Genomic DNA, 19,906 nt, shown 5'->3' on the forward strand with positions numbered 1-19,906 from the left:
ATCTGTGAACTGATGTGTGCTACTTATGTATTATACAGATGAAGTAAAATCCTCACTAAGTGAGTATAGCTATGAGCACCATGAAGGCAACAACTGTGTCTTCATCAATGTTCTAGCCTTATACTTTATGCAGTGTCTGATTCAATAAATATTTGCTCAACAAATTGTTCATAATCTTAAAATGGGAAACAGAAATGATTTATAAAATGATTACTACAAATCAAGCAATGTCATAGTTTGGGGCAAAGAGAAAAAAATTTTTTAAGTATTTCAATTTAACATGTGCTTTTTAATAAGCTTTTCCCTATTGACACTAACAACACCATCAGATTTGCTTCATACTTATGACTGAGCACACGAACAGTTACAAATCCTTTATTTTCACATTATCATCATTTTCTTTTTTCTTTAAAGATTTATTTATCTATTTTAAAGAGAAAGAGAGAGAGCCTGAGAGGGGGAAGGGCTAGAGGGAGAGAACTTTCAAGCAGACTCTCCCCTGAGCCCAGAGTCCCACACAAAGCTTGATCCCACAACCAATGAGATCATGACCTGAGCCAAAACCAACAGATGAGCACTCAACCAACTGAGCCACCCAAGCACCCCAAATAACCATCATCTACATTTTTGCTCTCCTCTCACTATCCCTAGAGATACATTTTATTTTTTTTTAAGATTTTATTTATTTATTTGACAGCGAGACATACAGCGAGAGAGAACAGAAGCAGGGGGAGTGGGAGAAGGAGAAGCAGGCTTCCTGCTGAGCAGGAAGCCCAATGCAGGGCTCTCTCCCAGGACCCTGGGATCATGACCTGAGCCGAAGGCAGACGCTTAATGACTGAGCCACCCAGGAGCCCCTCTAGGGATACATTTCAAATAAGATAAAGTATAATTCCCACAGCAGAGTTGAAGACTATGGTATTAACTGGACTAAAAGCTCATGGACACTAAGGAGAGTTGAGTGCCTGGTGTCAAGTGATTTGAGTGGATGAACCTACTTATGGTAGTTAATTTTTAAATAACAGATATGTAAGAGGTGCCCGGGTGGCTCAGTCAGTTAAGTGTCCAACTCCTGGTGCTCCACATCAGGCTCTGTGCTCTGCACAGTCTGGTTGAGATTCTCTTTCTCCCTCTTCCTCTGCCTTCCGTCCTCACTCTCTCTCTCTAAAATAAATAAATCTTTAATAAATAAATAAATAAAGATATGTAAAATCAATTACTAGATATGTTACATTTTAAAATTCTGATTATGTTCAGAGTTTACTATACTATTATTTGATCTATAGATCTATTTATTATGATAATCAGATTAAAGGACAGAAAAGAGTAAAAAGAGACAAAAATAATGAATGAAATTCCCCATATACGTACTGTACCTATCTGCGACAGGTTAGGAATCAATTCTGTCCATATGCTACAAACAGAATAATTTACCTGTAACACAATTCTAGTATAATTGGTGGGGGCGGGGGTCTCTGTTCTTTGGCCTAAAGCTTTATCATAAGGTCTGACCCATACTTTGGCACCTTCCTTTAGATGATTCTAAACTGTTACCAAAAATAAAGAAATATAAGATATGTATAAAAAATAAACATGATTTCATTATTCACCACTTTACAATGGCAAAAAAAAGGTAATTAAAAATGAAGTTGAATGTGATACCTCCTAATCTCTACTTCATATCCTAGATAGATCCTATATCTAAGAAAAATCATAGACATAAAATGAATATGTACTTACAGCCTGGGCTTGTTGTTGGAATAATTCATTCTGATTCTCTCTATCATCCATTCCATCCCCAAGCATCTGGGAAGGAGGTAACCCAGGACTTCCAATAGCAGCATTCAAGTGGTCTGGAAAAACACTTGTTCTTTTAGGAGTTAAATGTGCTGGATCTGAAGACTGCATGGCTATAGAGCCTTCTTTTTCTGCCTACACAAAGGAAGAAAGTGAGATTCTTCTAGTGAGGTACCAGTCTAAGCCATTACAATCAAATAATGTCTAAAAGCAGCCCCAAAGATTTTAAATTAGGGTGGGGGTAGAAAGGAAGAAGCTTTAGCAGGCAAAGAAACTAATATTTATCAGGCACCTACTATATGCTAACAATTTACTTATCTAATTCTCATAACAACACTGTGAGACAAGTATCATAACCCCATTTTATACATGAAGAAACTACAGTCCACAGAGGATAAGTAATAAGCCCAAGGTCACATAGCCAGCAAGCAGCAAAGCCAAAATTCAAACCCAAATCCAAAATTCTGACATTGATTTTATCTATTGGTAAAAGCAAAAAAAAACTGTGAGTCAGAACAACACAAGAATAAAACACAGTTTCTCTACATACAAATCTACTGCCCTCCCTAGCAACTATACAAAGTATGGGATCCAAAGAAAGTGATTCTGTTACTGCCTAACAGCTTATCTTGTAACACACACTTTCCATTCAATCTTTACTCAGGTTCACTTTTGAACTTACTGCTTCGTAAGATCTCTGAAACTGCTGCTTTTTTCTCAGCCTGACTTGCTGATTTACTCGGCGTTTGACTTGTCTCTGAAAACGCTTCAGAGCTTCTTGTTTTTTTCTTAGCTGTTCCTTTAGTTCTTCTTCAATCATAGATGCTGAAGTCTTGAAAGATGAAAGACAGAAAATAAACTTCAGTGTCAGCAGTTTTTGCCCACTAAGGCTCTGCTGTAAGCACAAATCAGTCAAGATAAAATCCTGACAAAATAATTCAGTTCTATAATCCAGAATTCCCAGTAGAGTGAGGAAATCACAGGAGTTCAGAGCTGATAATCTAGACACAGTGGGTGAGTACCAAGAACTCAAACCAAATCTCAAAGTAAAAACCGGAATTTGTGAGCACTCAAATCAAATCTTAATTTTTCACTGAGCTGAAAACTAAAGTTGTCTTCATTAATTCTTAATGAACCAATCCAAACCTATCTTATGTCACACATTTCCTAAAACTGCTCACCACTCACTAAATATATCCTATTATAAAATGCCTTCACGCTCAGATTTATGCTCCACTTTTAACCTAGCATGCCCTTCCTGTCATCTCTATCTAGTAAAGTAAAGGCCTACTCATTCTTTAAGATCATCTAATACCCACCCACCTGGGACCTTCCACAATCCCTTCTTCTTCTGAGCTCTCCTATGCTATAGAACCTCTCATTAACATTAATTGAGAGCAACACTTCTCAAATCCCCCATTAGATTAGGTACACTTTGAGGACAGGAAATGTATTTAATTCTCCCTTGTTTCCCTGACAGTGTATAACACAGAGCCTTGAATATAAAGGCACTCAAAATTTATGTAAAGTGCAATTCTAAAACATAGTCTAAACAATCTGTATTTTATCCCATCTGAGTCCCTGATCAGTATTCACTTCCTCGAAGTGTTTTGGATAACCATAGGCATCATAATTACAAGCAATTACCATTATTAAAGATCTGCTACAAGACAAGCACTTTAACTACATATTACGGAATCCCCAACACTACCTCCAGTAGCAGGTATTCTTATCTTTTATATTAAAGATGAGGAAACTGGGGCTCAGAAAGATTAATCTTTAGTAGTGGCCCAAGATGCTACCTATCGCTGGCAAGTAGCAGAGCTAGAAGTATAGCCCTATACTGCACTATTTTTCTCTCGACTGTTTCTTTTTCAAAAGGAATCTTCAAATTAAATAAAATCATACTTCTCTTGAGCCCTTCTTCTAACACAGTGATTCCAAATTCTAGTTCAGAAGGTGCCCAAATATTTCATAGGCAGTCATAAACTCTCAAAATCAAATGAACCTAAGTTTCAATTAAAATTAAATTTTCCAAGAAATCTACCCCATATTCTATACAACTATATACCCATACCATAGGAGTACAGTGTACAAAACAAGTATCAAAGAACAATTAGGTAAAACAATTCCAAAGGAGAGCTATAGGTAGTAAAGCCTGAACAACTGACCGAAATTAACTCAAGTCCCAGGAGATTAAAGTCATACTTCCTCTTCAACTTCCATTATCTGTCTGCTCCCTCTTTTAACCCCATACTGAGATTATCAAACATCTTATTGAAGTATATGACTGATTCCAAACTGTGAATCTCAACTGTAAACCAAAGATTAAAGTGTACCATATTTTAGAAACATATTTTTCTTAGCAAGCACCATTGTGTAAGTCCACCAAAACCCAAGAACATTGTCCCATCTTCTGGAATGTTAGGAGACACCCAGAGACAAACCAATTTGAGAAATACAGGGTTAAGCAAAAATGAATACTGTTTCAATTGTACAACTAACTTCTCATAGACTTTTTGAACCCTAAGGCTTATCCAAGGGGGCACCCTTAGGGTTCAAAAAGTCTATGAGAAGTTAGTTATATATAGAATGAAGTGTTTCTCACAACCAAAGAACATTTTTTGGATAATTCACATACGATTCACAATTCACATACGAAGGAACTGATATTTAGATTATACAGTAGTCTCCAAAGATGATCCCTTCTCCCCACAGTGAATCAAGCCTCCCAGTATTTATGCTCTTGTGTATGCTCCCATACTGAATGTTGTCTGGCTCTGTATATCCAACAGAATGAAGAATAAGCACTGGCTCCATGACTTCTCCAGCAAGATCATAAAGCAACTTCCACCTACAGGTCTTGTAGGGATCACCCTAGCAGAAACCAGCCACCATGTAAGAATTCTACCTGAAGACTACCAGGCTGAGAGGAAGCCCAAACTAGCCAAGTAGAGAGCCCACATGGAAAGAGAAAGCGTCCAGCAAGCCCCTAGCCATTCTAGTCATCCTCAACCAAGTGCCAGATATGTGAGTGAAAAAGCCATCTCGGACTTTACAGCCCAGTAGATGCCAGATGAAGAACCAAGAAATCCAACCAACAGCCAGAACCAAGTAAACTTGTCCCAGACATCTCCAGCTGTTTTAGCTGTCCCAAATGAAGCTTCAGACACCATGTTGCAGACAAGCCATTCCCACTGTGCCCTGGTTGAAATCCTGACACACGGTATCTTTTGCTTTATGCCACTAAGATCCAGGTTTGTTACACAATAGATAACCAGAAAGATTATAAAATAATGCAATAGCCATAAGTGCTGATAAAAACACAATGTATTTTGATACTAATTTAATTAATGGAAGGGGAGGGAGGTCTGAAGCTATGGAATTTTTAGGAATCTTGACAGCTCCTTGAAACTTTGGGGACAAAAATGATGAGGGGTTTCCCTTTAGCATAAGCATGATATTAGGTCTACCATGCTTTAGAATTAAGTATCCAGCATTTATTCTGAGCTGACAAGAGCTGTATCTGTTAATAAGAGTGGATTCCCCAGACAATGTATGCTAAACCGGTAAAGAGTTCTATGAGATGCTTGATCAAACAGCCTTTGACTGGTACTGATCAGAACTTTTTTTTTTTAAAGATTTTATTTATTTATTTATTTATTTCTGAGAGAGAACGAGAGAGAGAAAGCACAAGCAGGCAGAGTCAGAGAGAGAAGCAGGCTCCCTGCTGAGCAAGGAGCCCGATGCAGGACTCGATCCCAGGACTCTGAGATCATGACCTGAGCAGAAGGCAGCAACATAACCGACTGAGCCACCCAGGTGTCCCCTGATCAGAATTTTTTAAGTGAGGAAAGGAGATACGTTTATACTTTTTCCAAGACCGGCATTTTGATTTAATGTTTGGGAACATGAGATTCAATTCTCTTTAACATAGTAAAAGAAATTTGGGTGGTTTTTAGGCATTTTGATGCTACATTACAAAGATGTCATAATTTGAGCAATGAAAAAGAGGTGTCACTAAATTAAATACCAAAATATCTTTGTACCAAATCTTACTGTTTCTTCTGGGATGCGTGTTAAGACATCTATCCCTCTTCATTCCTACTTCAACCACCCTTTTTCAAGACTTTCCTTCTTTATTCCCTACCATTAAACAAGTCTTGATGCCATACTTCCTGGCTAAATTGTTACAATTACATCCTAATTTTGCCCCCCAGGAGCCAATCTATCCCTCACCTCAAAAAAATTTTGAAGCAATTAACCTAATCAAACACTCTTTTACTAAGAAATTCATCTGTAAACAATGAATGAAGTCAATCCCTTATCCAAAATTTCCTGCGGTTCCCTACAGCTCCTATTTTCTACAATTCTATCAACCACCATCCCCCCTACTAAGCTTCCCACTCCAATCAATCTAATCTACCCTTAGAATCCTGATACAGCTTGTTCACTTCCCACCCTCCTCATTCTTGAGAGAATCATCCTCCATCTGTAGCTAAATTCTTCATTAAACTTGTCTGAATCACATCAACCCAAAGTCCTATCTTTCTTCTTTAAGTATCAAAGTCAGGGCACTTAATCATATACTTAGATATATACTTAGATACTTAAAATCCTTTCTAGAAATAGGCAGAAGAGGAATAAGTGAATTATGTGTGTACATACATACAAAAAATAAAATTAATGAATATATGACATTGCTTTGCTATTTAACATTTATTTTAAACATGTCTCATTTCTTCTCTCATATTTTTCATCGTATGTTCAACATTTTGTTGATACAGTCAGAAGAACCTTCACACGACTTGTGCATTCCACTTATTAGGCATCAAGATAAAGTTGGGGGAATGATAATAAATGACATTTTTCCTGTGCTCTGGAAGTTCACACTCCATCAGGAAAAGCAGATATGTAAACAACTTACTATAAATATAACGTGGGAAATGCCACAATAAAATTTCAACAAATAGCTAAGGAGCACAGTATCGTGAAAGACTACCAAAAATACTCTTACAAAACTGTCCTCCTGTGTCAATTAGCACATATGAGTTATTATGTAAACAGGCACACAAGTAAACTTTGCAAAAGTTTCTTTTCATCTGAAATGCTGTTCCCTACTATCTGTACTTACAGCATTTCCATTTTTTAAGGACTAACATGGACTATATTTCCACACCCATTCATTCAGTGAGGATTTCCTTAAGACTTACTATATGACAGGAAAGGAAGGAACCAAAAAATAGAAGTTCCCTGTCCTCATGAAATTTACAGTTAAACCTCCTCAGAATCCCAGTCAGAATTAATCTGTTCTTTCCTTATTCTCTGTGTCTGAATCTTCCTGAATCTCTACTACACACTTACTGACTTTAACCAATCAACTAATGTTATATTAAGCGTGGCAACTGTCATCCCTGCTACGTTGTAGGGTGTCTGCAAGATAGACAGGACCTATGTCTTGTGTATAGCAAGCAATCAAGAGCTTGTGAAAGTTTAAAAAAAAAAGGGGGGGGGGAGTTGTGAAATAAACAGTTTTGGCAAATCGGTGCTTGTTCTTCAATCCCAATTCAAGAACATACCTATTTCCAATAGGAGAGAAAGGACATCCCCAGATAGGACTCTTCATCCTTACCTAAGCACCAAGGGTTAGAGAAGGCTAACATGGGGGGGGGGGGGGGGAGAAGGAAAGAAAAGAAAAATGGGGGAGGAACCCCACTGCATTTGCATCAAACTGACACTCACATATGCTGGGACTTCCGAGCTATCTGGCAAGGCAGGTTCCACCCATGCCCCAACTGGCATTATAGCCTGGTTCCTCTCAGCCAGCACGGCCAACACGTCCTTGCTCTTCAGAGGGTTTAAGGCCAGAGGCACCCTGGCGGTATTTCGAGGCTTCTTGAGGGGGGCCATACTTCCTGGCATCTGTGACTCCTGGGTAGGAGAAAGGAGCAGCTTAAAATCTTCAAACGACTGCGCTAAAAGCTCAACCTCCTAAGCCATGAGCACAGGCTCCAGAAAGGGAGAGAAGCCTTGATGGAGGCGGTAGCCCGACGGGCAGTCCAAGAACGAGAATTCTGGAGAAGGAAGGAAAGAAGCGAAGAGAAGTGGGAAGAAACAATAAGGAAAAGTATAAAGACTGCCTTCTGGAAAGAATGGGGATGAGGCGGGAGAGAAAGGGATCTACTGAGAGAACGAAGACGGTGCCCACCGCCAGGAAAGGGAGGAACCACCGCAGCGGCCAGAAGGAAAGGGGGCTGGTAGAGTTGGGTGGGAACCTGAGCCAGAGGCAGAGTCCAAATAACCGGTGTCCGGTTACGGGGGGAACCGCTGAACGCCGAGAAGTCCCGGGCCAGAGAAAAGCCTGTTCCTGAGGCCTCAGGGGTCGCACTCCTGCTAAAACAGCACCGACCCAGTGCCGGGGGGCCGCTCGCCACAGACTCAAGCTACTCCGGACACTAAGGTAACCGCATCCAGTAAACCGCCACTTTCCGGGGGGCCGCCCCGCCCCGCCCCGCCCTTCGGGGGCCTTGTAGCCGCCCCTTCCGGTCTTGCGTCCCCTCCCCCGGGAGGGGAAAGCGTGAAGGGCGGGACTTCGGGCTCCGCCAGAACGTCACTTCCGCTTCGTGTCTGATGGACGGGGCGGGGTTTGTGAAGGCGGGAGGAACTGGGCGTGAACGGGTGGGTTCGCTGGGGCTGCTGCCTTGCTGTCGGCCGAGGTGTTGGTGCCGTTGTACTCCCAGCACGGAGACCAGCCCAAATCTTTCAGGAAGGGGTTATATTGAACTGAAAAACGCTAACTGGGAGGGGCGGGGTCCCAGCAGAGGGAAGCAGGAGAAAAGGATGGAAAAAGGTGGGCCTCGCAGGGCTTCCTCAAGGAACAAACTAAGCTAACAATAAATCATACCGATCCTGTGCACACCTTGTTACACTTAAAAGGCTATTTAATACATATTCTTATGTTTGAACATCGCAGCCTCGCGAGCGGACACCCTCTCTGCTCCAAGCTCTAATATAATTCTGGGACACTTTGTTATCCCTGTGAAATACCCGTTCGTTCATTCATTTAACATATAATTGAGAACTTTTTATACACCAGTCCCGTTCTGGGCACTGGAAATATATACAGTGAACAAAACAAATATCCCTTGCTCATGGAATTTATAATACAATGAGAAGTAGCCAAATCAACACATGAGTAAGTAAAGGTGTCTGATGCTGATGACTATTGTAGCGTAAGCAGAGAAAGAAGACAGGGTGTTGCAGGGAGAGGAAATGAATTTTTAGATAGGATGCCTAGAGAAGGTTTCACTGAAGTATTTTTTTCTTTCTTAAGGTTTATTTATTTATTTGAGAGTGAGAACACAAGCAGTGGGGAAGAGCAGAGAGAGAGGAAGCCCAGTGCTGCATCCCAGGACCTTAGATCATAACCTGAGCCAAAGTCAGACACTTAACCAACAGAGGCTCCCCCACTGAGGTACTCTTGAGCAAAGGCTCCAAAGCTAACTCCCATGATCTAATGGAATAAGCTACTATAATCTTCCAAGGAGAGGTAAGTGTTCAGGTAGAGGAAACAGCAAGTACAATCACTCCAAAGTAGGGTAGTAGTAGTGGTGGGAACTTATGGAGGTTCTTCTCTGACTGCTCCATTTTCTCTGTAAAATAGCATTATAGCCAGCCTATAAGATGGCCTCTCATGGTCTCCACCCCCTGGTAATCACACCCTGTGTAGTGCCCTTTTACACTGTACCAGTGTTGGTGGGTGTAACCAATAGAATAGGGCAGAAGTAATGGTATATCACATCAGAGATTAGGTTGTAAAGGATGCTGCGTTATTTCTCTCTCTCACTTCTTTCTTGCTCTTGCTTTCACTCTCAGATCACTTAATCTGAGGCCATTTGTGTCACAAGCAGCCCTATAAAAAGGCCCACGTGACAAAGTACTGAAAGCTTCAGCCAACAGCCCTGTGAATAATCTTGACAGTGGATCCTCCAGCCCCGGTCAAATATTCAGGGACTGTTGCCTTGGCCAACAGCTTGACTGCAACCTCATAAAAGACCCCGAACCAGACTCTGCACCCAGAAACTATGTGAGATAATATTTGTTATATAATATAATATAGCATGCTAAATTCAGGGGTAATTCGTTACACAGAAAGTAATTCGTTACACAGAAAGAAACTAATACAAGTAAGAATCAATTAATAATATAGAGGAAGGGACATTGGAGGTCCAAGGAAGGAAGATAAGGCACGAAATAGTTGTCCAGAAGAGTAGAACCAAAGACCTGTACAATTGCCTGATGGTCTCAGGGACCCATGATTATGAATTTCAAGTGAGACTAGTCAGCATGGTTGAGCATTTTTCTTCAGGCATATGCGTGGTTACAGGCATAAAGTAGGTGGAAAATTAATTTTGATCACGGTTAAGGCTTTACCAAAATATTACTATTAAGCAAGAAATGAAGATTTAAGGAGTTGAAGAGAGATTAGTGCGAGGGAGTAATTAAATGACTGACCATGAAACTTAAAATAGATAATACAGAAAGGGAGGACAAGTAGGATGTAAGGAACATTGTAAAGTTAGTACAATCCAGAGATTGAAGGTTCCAGGAGGTCTAAGGTTTTTTAAAGCAAGATGCTGGAAAGGGGAGCACCTGGGTGGTTCAGTGGGTTAAGCCTCTGCCTTCGGCTCAGGTCATGATCTCAGGGTCCTGGGATCGAGCCCCACATCAGGCTCTCTGCTCAGCAGGGAGCCTGCTTCCCCCTCTCTCTCCATCTGCCTCTCTGCCTACTTGTGATCTCTTGCTCTGTGTCAAATAAATAAATAAAATCTTAAAAAAAAAAAAAAAGATGCTGGAAAGGATGCCCTGAAAAAATAAGAGGTGGGGATCCAAGAGTGGGATGCTTGAAACTGAGGGTGTGGAAGGGTTGCAGATAGTGGTATTGTCAAAGTCCATGGTATGACCAAGGGAGGGAATGCCAAGATAGGTTAAGGTCACTGGAGATAAAGAGGTCATAGAAATGAGGGGTCAAAGCATTGGATGGACTATCCCCAAGGTTATCAAAATCACCAAAATATATGACCAGAATAGTGTTGGTGAGAACCAGGAACAATAGTCTTCAAGGAATTTTGAGAAAAGACCTGGAGGTTGGTAGAGGAGAATAACTTGGAAAGCAATGAGTGGTATGGTCTAACAACATTAGATTCAAAGCGAGGGGTGAAGCTAAGAAAAAGGGGAGAGAATAGTTTATAAACAGCAGTGAGCAAGAAGGTAACCCATCCCACCTCCACCCAGAGGAGTAGGGAACAGAAAACAGCCGCCCTTTGAAAGGCCAGAGGGAGATTGATTGGCATATCTCCAAAAACACACACACACACACTCTCTCTCTCTCTCTCACACACACACACACACACACACACACACACACACACACACACACACACAGCTCTCAGCACTGGGAAGAAATGATTAGATGGCTCCTTGCTTTCTCTACACCTCTGGCTCCAGGTCTATGCATCCCACTAGGAGCTATGCCTGTGGTTTCATATGAATCCATACTCTTGTTACATCCAGGAAGCTCACTTCTGGGGCTCTGCTCCCATTTTCTGACCTTTTCACCCAGTTTATCTTCTATATGGCCAGAGTTAGTTTCACAGCAGGGAATTATTTGCTCAGGAATGTCTGTTTTCTTTAGAAACTTAAAAGAACGTGTGTTTCTGGCACCAGAGTCTTGAGGTCCTGCAGCACAGAACTCCTCACCAGAGCTGGATTATCTCTGATGTGTGTGGCTGGGGGATCCCTGGCCATCTCTGCACAAAGCCCTGAGTCACTGGGTCCTTGGCAGCTGTCCACTCCACACAGAACCGATTGTTTGATGAGCAGTGGGGGCAGTTTGCTGTTTGGTTGCCATTATCCTATTTGTGGCTGACAGATTCACACTGGTAACAGACCAGATAACTTGGTCACCAGTTATCCCAGGAGGGCCGACCCCAAGCAAAATTTCTTTACAGGTAGGAAACCTGCCTATTCCGGTCTCATGGGATCTGGATGTTGGGAACTCAACCCCAGGCAGCTGAGTCACACCTACTTTCACTCTCTTCCCCAAACGTGAATTGGATTTCCCAGGACTAACCAATGTTCTGGGCTATTTCCTGAAAGTAGACCATAGTACCATCCTTCTTTGATCTTCTTACTTAGCCACCTCTCCAAATAACCTGGAATCATTGGTGAGGGTCCTTCCGCCTGCCTCTGCAGACCAGGTTTTTGCAACAGCATTTCATCATAAATGTCACCAGTAGCAGATCACTCAGTTGTCTCATTAGCATGTGCTATCCTGATCTTTGCAAAAGATTCTCTAATTTTGGATTAGAGCACGCAGAAGTCTTTCTCCTTTCTCTTGATGAGTGGTAAAATAAAAGCAACATAGGAGTCACAGCGTCTCTCCATCTTCCCAAATACTGTGCCAGGATGGACACAGAGATGCACTTCCCAGATCCCCCTTCAAGGAAGGACTCCTTGGCCCACCTTTTGGGAGCATTGTTGTTTTTCCAGCCGTCAGCTCCTTCAGGGACTGCCTCGGCTTCAGATTGCTGCCTTTTCGCTTTAAGGAGCAGCCATGTCCAGTGACTGATAGATACAGAGATGTAAAGGCCCAGTGGTTTCTGCCTGACTTGGAACAACGGATGGGTCATCATTTCAGCCTCAGAGCTGCCTGTGGGGTCAGCTGAAGCTATCTGGCCTGCACCACAGCTCAGCTTCTCCCTCTGCCTACTCCTGCTTCCTTTTCCTTTCCGCAGGTATCAGTCTCAAACACACTCCTTGATCAAGGAGTTCTGTTTCTGAAATTCTGTTGCAGAACCTGCTTCCTGGAGAACCCAACTACCATACTCTTGGAGGGTTGTGAGACCTCAGGGACCAAAGCACTGGCAGCACTCAGGCCATATAAGTCCTAAAGTGAAAACCACAGAGTCTTGATCATTATTCTCTTCCTTTCCATCAAAGACACCTGCAGTATTTCAAGGAGATGGTCCAACCACAAGTTGAAGTCTTTCTTATCCCCTGTTCACACTTAAGAGCCTCTGGATTAAGCTAACTCTCAGGGCTACCCTGCCTCCAGATTTTGTAAATAGGGGAATGAATGATACCCTTTATCATTGATGCCAATTTGCATCAGGCTTTATACTGTTTATAATGTAAAGAGCCCTGAAATGTACAAAGAGAGAGTCAGTTGACCGAGAGGAGAATGGAGCAGAGACTTAGGAAGATTCAAAGTTACCTACAAAAATTGATTCTAGGAGCTGCCTCAGTGTTTGGGCTCTCCTACTCCAGATCTGTACAATACACCTCTCCTTTGATTGTAACTTCACTGGGTTATCTGTTCTGCGAAGCCAAAGAAACTTGCGTTTGCCTTAATATAAAGTAAGTTTGGTCAAAATGATTTTATCTATCTATAGTTGTTATCTATATGATTCACTATACTTTTGACTGTTTTTGAAAATGTACTCCTAGGGCGCCTGGGTGGCTAGGTGGGTTAAAGCTTCTCCCTTCAGCTCAGGTCATGATCCCAGGGTCCTGGATCGAGCCCTGCATTGGGCTCTCTGCTCAGCAGGGAGCCTGCTTTCCCCTCTCTCTCTCTGCTTGCCTCTCTGCCTACTTGTGATCTCTGTCTGTCAAATAAAGAAATAAAATCTTAAAAAAAAAAGAAAAGAAAAGAAAATGTACTCCTAAAATACAGAAGTTGCAATCATTAAAGATAATTTAAAATTATCTTTAAAATCTTTAAATTTAAAAATTTAAATATATCTTTAAAATATAGTGCAGGTTTTTTTTTTTTAAAGATTTATTTATTTATTTATTTGTCAGAGAGAGAGAGAGAGAGAGGAGCGAGAGTGAGCACAAGCAGACAGAGTGGCAGGCAGAGGGAGAAGCAGGCTCCCTGCCGAGCAAGGAGCCCGATGTGGGACTCGATCCCAGGGCGCTGGGATCATGACCTGAGCCGAAGGCAGCTGCTTAACCAACTGAGCCACCCAGGCGTCCCTATAGTGCAGGTTTTTAAAGCAATGTCAGAAGAGGAATTAAAAAAAAATGTTTTATAGAATAAGTAGCAAGGCACTCAAGGTAACTATTTGGGGGAAACCAAGCCATTAATTTGTGGGTGTTCTGCTTTGATTGTTTTAATAATCTCCTATTAATAGACACATTTTCTACATCCCGAAGTTCTAGGGACAGCATATGAACAGTGCAGAGAACAGAGCTTTGGAAACAAACTTGGGTTTATATTCTAGTTCTGTAATTTATTCTCTGTGGTCAAGTCATACAATCTGAGTCTTTGTTTCTTCATCTGTAAAATGGAGCAAAAGCTGACCATTCAGGACTTTTCTGTGAGAATTAGGGTAATATATATACAAAGTACATGATATGTAATGGGTTTTTGATATATGCTTGCTAATTTTTTATTTTTAAGGTATCAGGATAGAAGTCCTCTCTTGTACCTTTAGAAGATTTTGATTTGTCTGCCCAGAGTCCCTTCTCCAATTTTTGGGGGGAGGTAATAGACTGACCCAGCCATGACTGTGGGGCTAGGCATGTAGGCCAGCCTGGGATGGTATCCTAACCAGAACAGAATATAATGATTGATCCAGAGCATGTCACACATGCTAGGCAAACACAGTCCTTCACCAAGATTTTTTTTTAACTATCTTCATCAAAAGTCTCCTCTCTGGATGACAAGAAGCACTGTCCTGTATGTTAGCCAGTAGCTACATGTGGCTGTTTAATTTTAAATGATTTAAAATTAGATAAAATTTACAATTCATATTCTCAGTCCCACTCGCCACATTGAAAGTGCTCAATAGCCACATGTGACTAATAGCTACCGCACTTGGCAATGCAGATACAGAACATTTCCATCATCGCAGGAAGTTATATTGGACAGCATTGAAAATCTACAGCATCTGGCAACCATAACCCCCACCAAAAAGTATAAGAAAGTTTGAGAAAATGAAGCTGACACCAAAAACTAAGCAAGAGATGAGTAATAACCAATATGGCTTTTAAGTATCTTAATTCCAATGATCCGAGCTCCCTCCAAAATTTCATTACACAGGGGTGCTTGGGTGGCTCAGTAGGTTAAGCCTCTGCCTTCGGCTCAGGTCACGTTCTCAGGGTCCTGGGATCGAGCCCTGCATCCCGCTCTCTGCTCAGCAGGGAGCCTGCTTTCTCTACCTGCCTCTCTGCCTACTTGTGATCTTTGTCTGTCAAATAAATAAATAAAATCTTTTAAAAAATTTTCTTTATGCAATACAAGAATTTTCTCCTTTTTTTGCTTCATATCGTTCACAATGAACTTCTATCACAACAAAAAGTCTTGATGGGGGTGCCTGGGTGGCTCAGTCGGTTAAGTGTCTGCCTTCAGCTCAGGTTGTGATCTCAGGGGTCTGGGATAGAGCCTGATGTCGGGCTCCCTCCTCAGTGGGGAGTCTGCTTCCCCCCTACCACTGCCCCCTGCCCCTCTGCCCTTCTGCCCCTTGTGTTCTCTCTCTCTCAAATAAATAAAATCTTTAAAAAAAAAAAAAAAGAAAGAAAGAAACTTTGGTTCTCCCCCTGTTGAGTCTCCCATATCACACATCCATCTTCTTAGTGTTCCTGGACTCATTACTGGGGACCCACTCGTTCCCTTGCTGATGCGGCTTTGTTTTTTAGGTCCTCTTGTCAGCCTTATCCTTCTTTGTTTCACATCTTGTTTCAGAGGCTTGCTGTATTCTACTGACTTTTTACATCTGGGCCCGACTGAAGGCAACCTCTCTCTGGAGTGTGGTATATAAACACTAGAGCAAGAAGCACAAGCTGAGTCTGGACCGGACCAGCTTACAAAATACAGGACTTTGAACAGGCTACTTAGCCTCTCTGAGCTTCACGATCTCTTTGGGGAGAAAAAGAAATCCTGCACATAGAACTGATAGAAGATTAATGAAATTATAATTTAAAAGGCAATGTGTAAGCGGCAATGCGAATGTATTGGCAATTATACTTGCTTACAAATTGAAATTAACTCTCCCGACTTTATTTAAGCACCCGCACAGGAACCATGCAATGTGCCACCTTTCCCCCTTTCCCCCATCCTACTCCTCTTATTAACCTCTGGAACGCGGAGCACTCTTCACACAGTAGGGAATTATGAGATGCTGGTCAGCTGATTTCCATTTCTGTGCCTCCCTCACTGGGAGGAGAGGGGGACGAGGGGAGGGATGGAGAGGCAGTGTGGCAGCAAATCCTTCCGCAGGACATGGTTGGTGGGAGGACACCATCTGAGGATCTAGAAGAGGGGAAACAATGAAGGCTTTCATGAGTTGGGGGTAACTGTGGCTTCCCCAGGATTTTTTCAACCTGTTTTTATTCGAGCGCTGAACTTTTACAAGAACAGAGCTCCAGAGATGTTCTCTAGAATGTCCTCACTGCATCTTAAATAGGTCAGCAAAAGCAAGATCTTTCCAACATTTCAATGCCCATTAATTTCCCCTCTTTGTTCCTTTGGAGAGTTGCTGAATAGGGCGCGATCAGCAACCATGGACACAAGCCTGAGTTTCTCCCTATTTCTGAGGGGGTGGGAATTCTATTCAGAAGTCAAATAGTTACTCTCAGCATAAAAGGCTTTGATGTTTTTCAGTTGGCCAGCTCAGAAATAGGGGGAGCACCTCCCCTTCACCTTACTGAAATTCACCCGGGACCCCTTACCAACCGGAGATCACATACTTCTCCCAATACACCCCACACTTTTTTGAGATACCATCTGTCTGCAGAAGGCTTTTCCTCTGAGTAACTCCTCACATTTACAGATATCCGCAGGCAGAAAAGCCAAGGGTTCAGGACGGAGGCCCTGGGAAGGGCAGGAGGAGACTTTTGACCCAATCTCCACTTTCTATTCAATATTTCTCAGAAGTGACCTGGAGTAAGGCTACCTAGGAGAACTTTAAAAAGGAGAAGGAAAGACAAAATGTCCTTTGGGAGGACCATTCCTTGCTGTCCAGGTCCAAAAAAAAAAAAAAGCTTGTTTTGTTCTAAAGAGAGCTAGCTAATCTGTCTCTTGTTCAGTGCTTGCCGGAGCAGCTGGGCCGTGCCTCCTCTCGACACAAAGCCTCACACAAATTCCTTGTTTCCCAGGCAATGCGCTGCAGCTCTGCAAATTCTCTGGCTGATGTTGGCATCCTGATTCCGCCCTCTCTCTCCCTTCTGGCAAATTGAACTTACGACAGGAACAATTCCACCACCATTCACGTACAGGTTTATGGAACCAAGAACCAAAAACAGCTTCAGCAATAATCGGGGGCTCCAGGGGTGGGCAGAGAGGGCCACCTCACATTCTGGAGCTCATTCAGAGAGCTGGTGCTGGGGGCAAAAGACTAGACCAGCACCAAGACTTGTACGTGGGAGGTGGATTCCTACTGCTGAGCTAGGGGTGTGGTGAGAAGCCCAAGCTTTGTGGGTGATCAGCCTGCATTTCTAATCCAGGTTCTGCCACCGAATAACTATAGGACCTTGGCGCATTGTTAACTTCTCGGAATTTGAAATTTTCTTGTTTGTAAAGTGGGGTTATAATGTCTACCTAAAAGGGTTACTGGGAGAATTAAATGAACAAATAGATATAAAGTGCCTGACAGAGTGAGGAGTAGCTTACACACACACACACACACACACACACACACACACACACACACTTCTATATTAGTTTTCTATGCTGCATAGTAAGTTGCCACAAATTTAGCAGCTTAAAACAGTATACACCTGTTATCCTATAGTTTCTGCAGGTCAGGAGTGTGGTCATGGCTTCACTGGCTCTGTTCAAGGTCTCACCAGACCTCAGTTAAGGTGTCAGCTGGTTGGCATTTCTCTCTGAAGCTTGGGGGTCCTCTCCCAGGCTCCCTGGTTGTTGGGAGAATTCAGTTCCTTGAGATTGCAAATCTGAGGTCCCTACTTTCTTGCCGGCTGACAGCGAAGGGTCGCCCTTGGCTCTGAGCCTTTGCTCACCCCACGGTTTCCATCTTCAAAGCCATTAGGATGACAGTCTCTCTCTGGTCTGCTGAGATGAGTCTTCCATGGAAAAAACTAATCAAGGGAGTGGCTATCCTACCACCTTTGTCATGTTCTATCAGATAGAGGCACACACATTCTGCATTTTGCGCATTAAACTTTTCTGGAACTTTTGAAGAAGACAGAGGAGGAAGGGTTTCACAGCACAACTCTGCAAGCTGTTCTTTGATTTTCTTCAGCTCCCCCACCATATGGCTCTTTCATTCTCTCTCTCCTTCCTGACTTCTCTCCCCTCTGCTTGTTACCCACCCCCCAATTCCTGTCTATTTCTAAAGCATAGCAGTTTATCTTTCTGTTCCTCAACCTTTGATGCTTAACCTTACATCCCACTCCCTGTGATGTATTTAAATCTTTTTCTGGCTAAAGACAATTCCCTAAGAGGAATTTTGGTGCCATTTGTTGGAAGACTTCTTTTCACTCTGCTACCAAAGATGATTTACAGTCTAATGCAAGAAAGGATATGATTCAATACCAGGAAGTGAATGGAGAGAAAGAGAGGAAAGTGTTAAATATAAAAATTACCACTGATCATTATGGTCAATATGGCCAGAACCTCTCCAGTAAGATCATCAATGCCAGTGCGTTCTTCTTAGAGCCTGGAGACAAAGAAACAAGCCAGCTGGGTGGAGATGTTCTTAAATCTAATGGTCGAGTTATTAAAATTGGTACTTATCTACCAATTTGTGTGTGTGTGTGTGTGTGTGTGTGTGCACCTGTGTGTCTTGGGGGCTCCATTCTGAGCCTCAGGGGCACCATCTGTGCTCAGCACAGAGGTCTGAGTACAGCAGGCTAGGGCTGCCGTGGGTGCGAGGGTGAGGAGTCCGGTCCCAGCGCCCCAGCTGGGACCAATGAAGAGTGGCCGGAAGCAACTGTGTGCAGCAGAGCCAAGAGGACGGGGCCACACTGCTCAGGAGAGGACAGTGTCTTTGGAAATGCATCTGTGAAGTGCTCAGAGGAGAAACAGGCCCGGGTCTTGGCTAAGGAAGGGCATTACCATTGGCAGTCAAGCAGTCCGTTTACATCATCTACTTCAGCAGCCGCATTAAGCCTCACTCAGAAGTGGGCCCAGTGAGGAGACTCCTAAGAATGAAGAGTTACGGTCCCTGCACCGGAGAATCTCCCAGGCTAATGAGGAAATGGCCTCGGTAATATTTTCTGATCCCAAAGTGGGACACGCAGACCTGATGTGGGAAACAGAGGCAAAAGAAAAATTATTAAATTTCCTTACCCACTGACAAGCCCTTAAAACAGGCAGAGTGATGTTCCTCTAGGGACTCAATGGCCTGGCTTTGCTAAGGGCAAAGGGCAATCCTAGCCTGAATACCCCCAACCAGGATCCTGTAAGTCTACTTTAACAATTCCTTTGGAAACTTTATCTCTAAACCCTCCAAGATAGTGTTGACAATAATTCCCAAGCATATGGCCCACTGATATACATCTAAAGGGTCTCATGAAATGGTTTTATTACCATGAATAACCTTTTTGCCAATAATAGCTAGCCCCTCAAGGTCCTGGAAACCTTGCTTCCAAGATTTCTTAGAGACTTAAGCCATCCCTAACCCCCTTCCAGCTTGCAAGTGTATAATGGACCACTCCTCACAACTCCGGGGCAGCAGCTCTTTCTGCCCAAGGGTCCTGTCCCCGTGCTTTAATAAACCACCATTTTGGACCAAAGACATCTCAAGAATTCTTTCCTGTCCGTCGGCTCCGAACTCTACATCATTGAACCTTATCTATATTCTAAGACTTCATCAGACCGACATGTATAAATAGACATTTGACGTTGAAGAAATGTAATACTTAGAATCTGGATATCCCCATAAAATCAAAGAATAGTCTACCCTCAACAATTAGATGAGACAGACGCACCCGAAGAACATATGCAAGGTAATCGAGGATAGCTGAGATAAATGCTATGTGTGAGAATCAAGTTGGCTTGACCTTATGTGTATATAACCCAGTTGCTTATCTGATGAGGAAGGGCCCCTCCTACCCCCCCCCCAAAGTGACTCTCAGTTATTTC

General features: G+C 42.6%; 1 protein-coding gene across 2 annotated transcripts in view; it reads right to left on the minus strand.

The window, feature by feature from the left end:
* Window positions 1–8,324, minus strand: part of CCDC15 (coiled-coil domain containing 15) — a 78,582-nt gene extending 70,258 nt beyond the window's left edge. For both annotated transcript variants that reach the window (XM_080815846.1, XM_080815845.1), the window contains exons 1-4: window positions 8,073–8,324; window positions 7,540–7,728; window positions 2,480–2,629; window positions 1,741–1,932 (exon numbers count right to left, since the gene is read on the minus strand). In XM_080815846.1, the coding sequence (XP_080671972.1) occupies window positions 1,741–1,932; window positions 2,480–2,629; window positions 7,540–7,719 (522 nt within the window). In that variant the 5' untranslated portion in view covers window positions 7,720–7,728; window positions 8,073–8,324. The remainder of the gene's footprint in view (window positions 1–1,740; window positions 1,933–2,479; window positions 2,630–7,539; window positions 7,729–8,072) is intronic.
* Between the last annotated feature and the right edge of the window lie 11,582 nt (window positions 8,325–19,906).

Source organism: Martes martes, assembly GCF_963455335.1.
Source record: "Martes martes genome assembly, chromosome: 10".
NCBI classification, from domain to species: Eukaryota; Metazoa; Chordata; class Mammalia; order Carnivora; family Mustelidae; genus Martes; species Martes martes.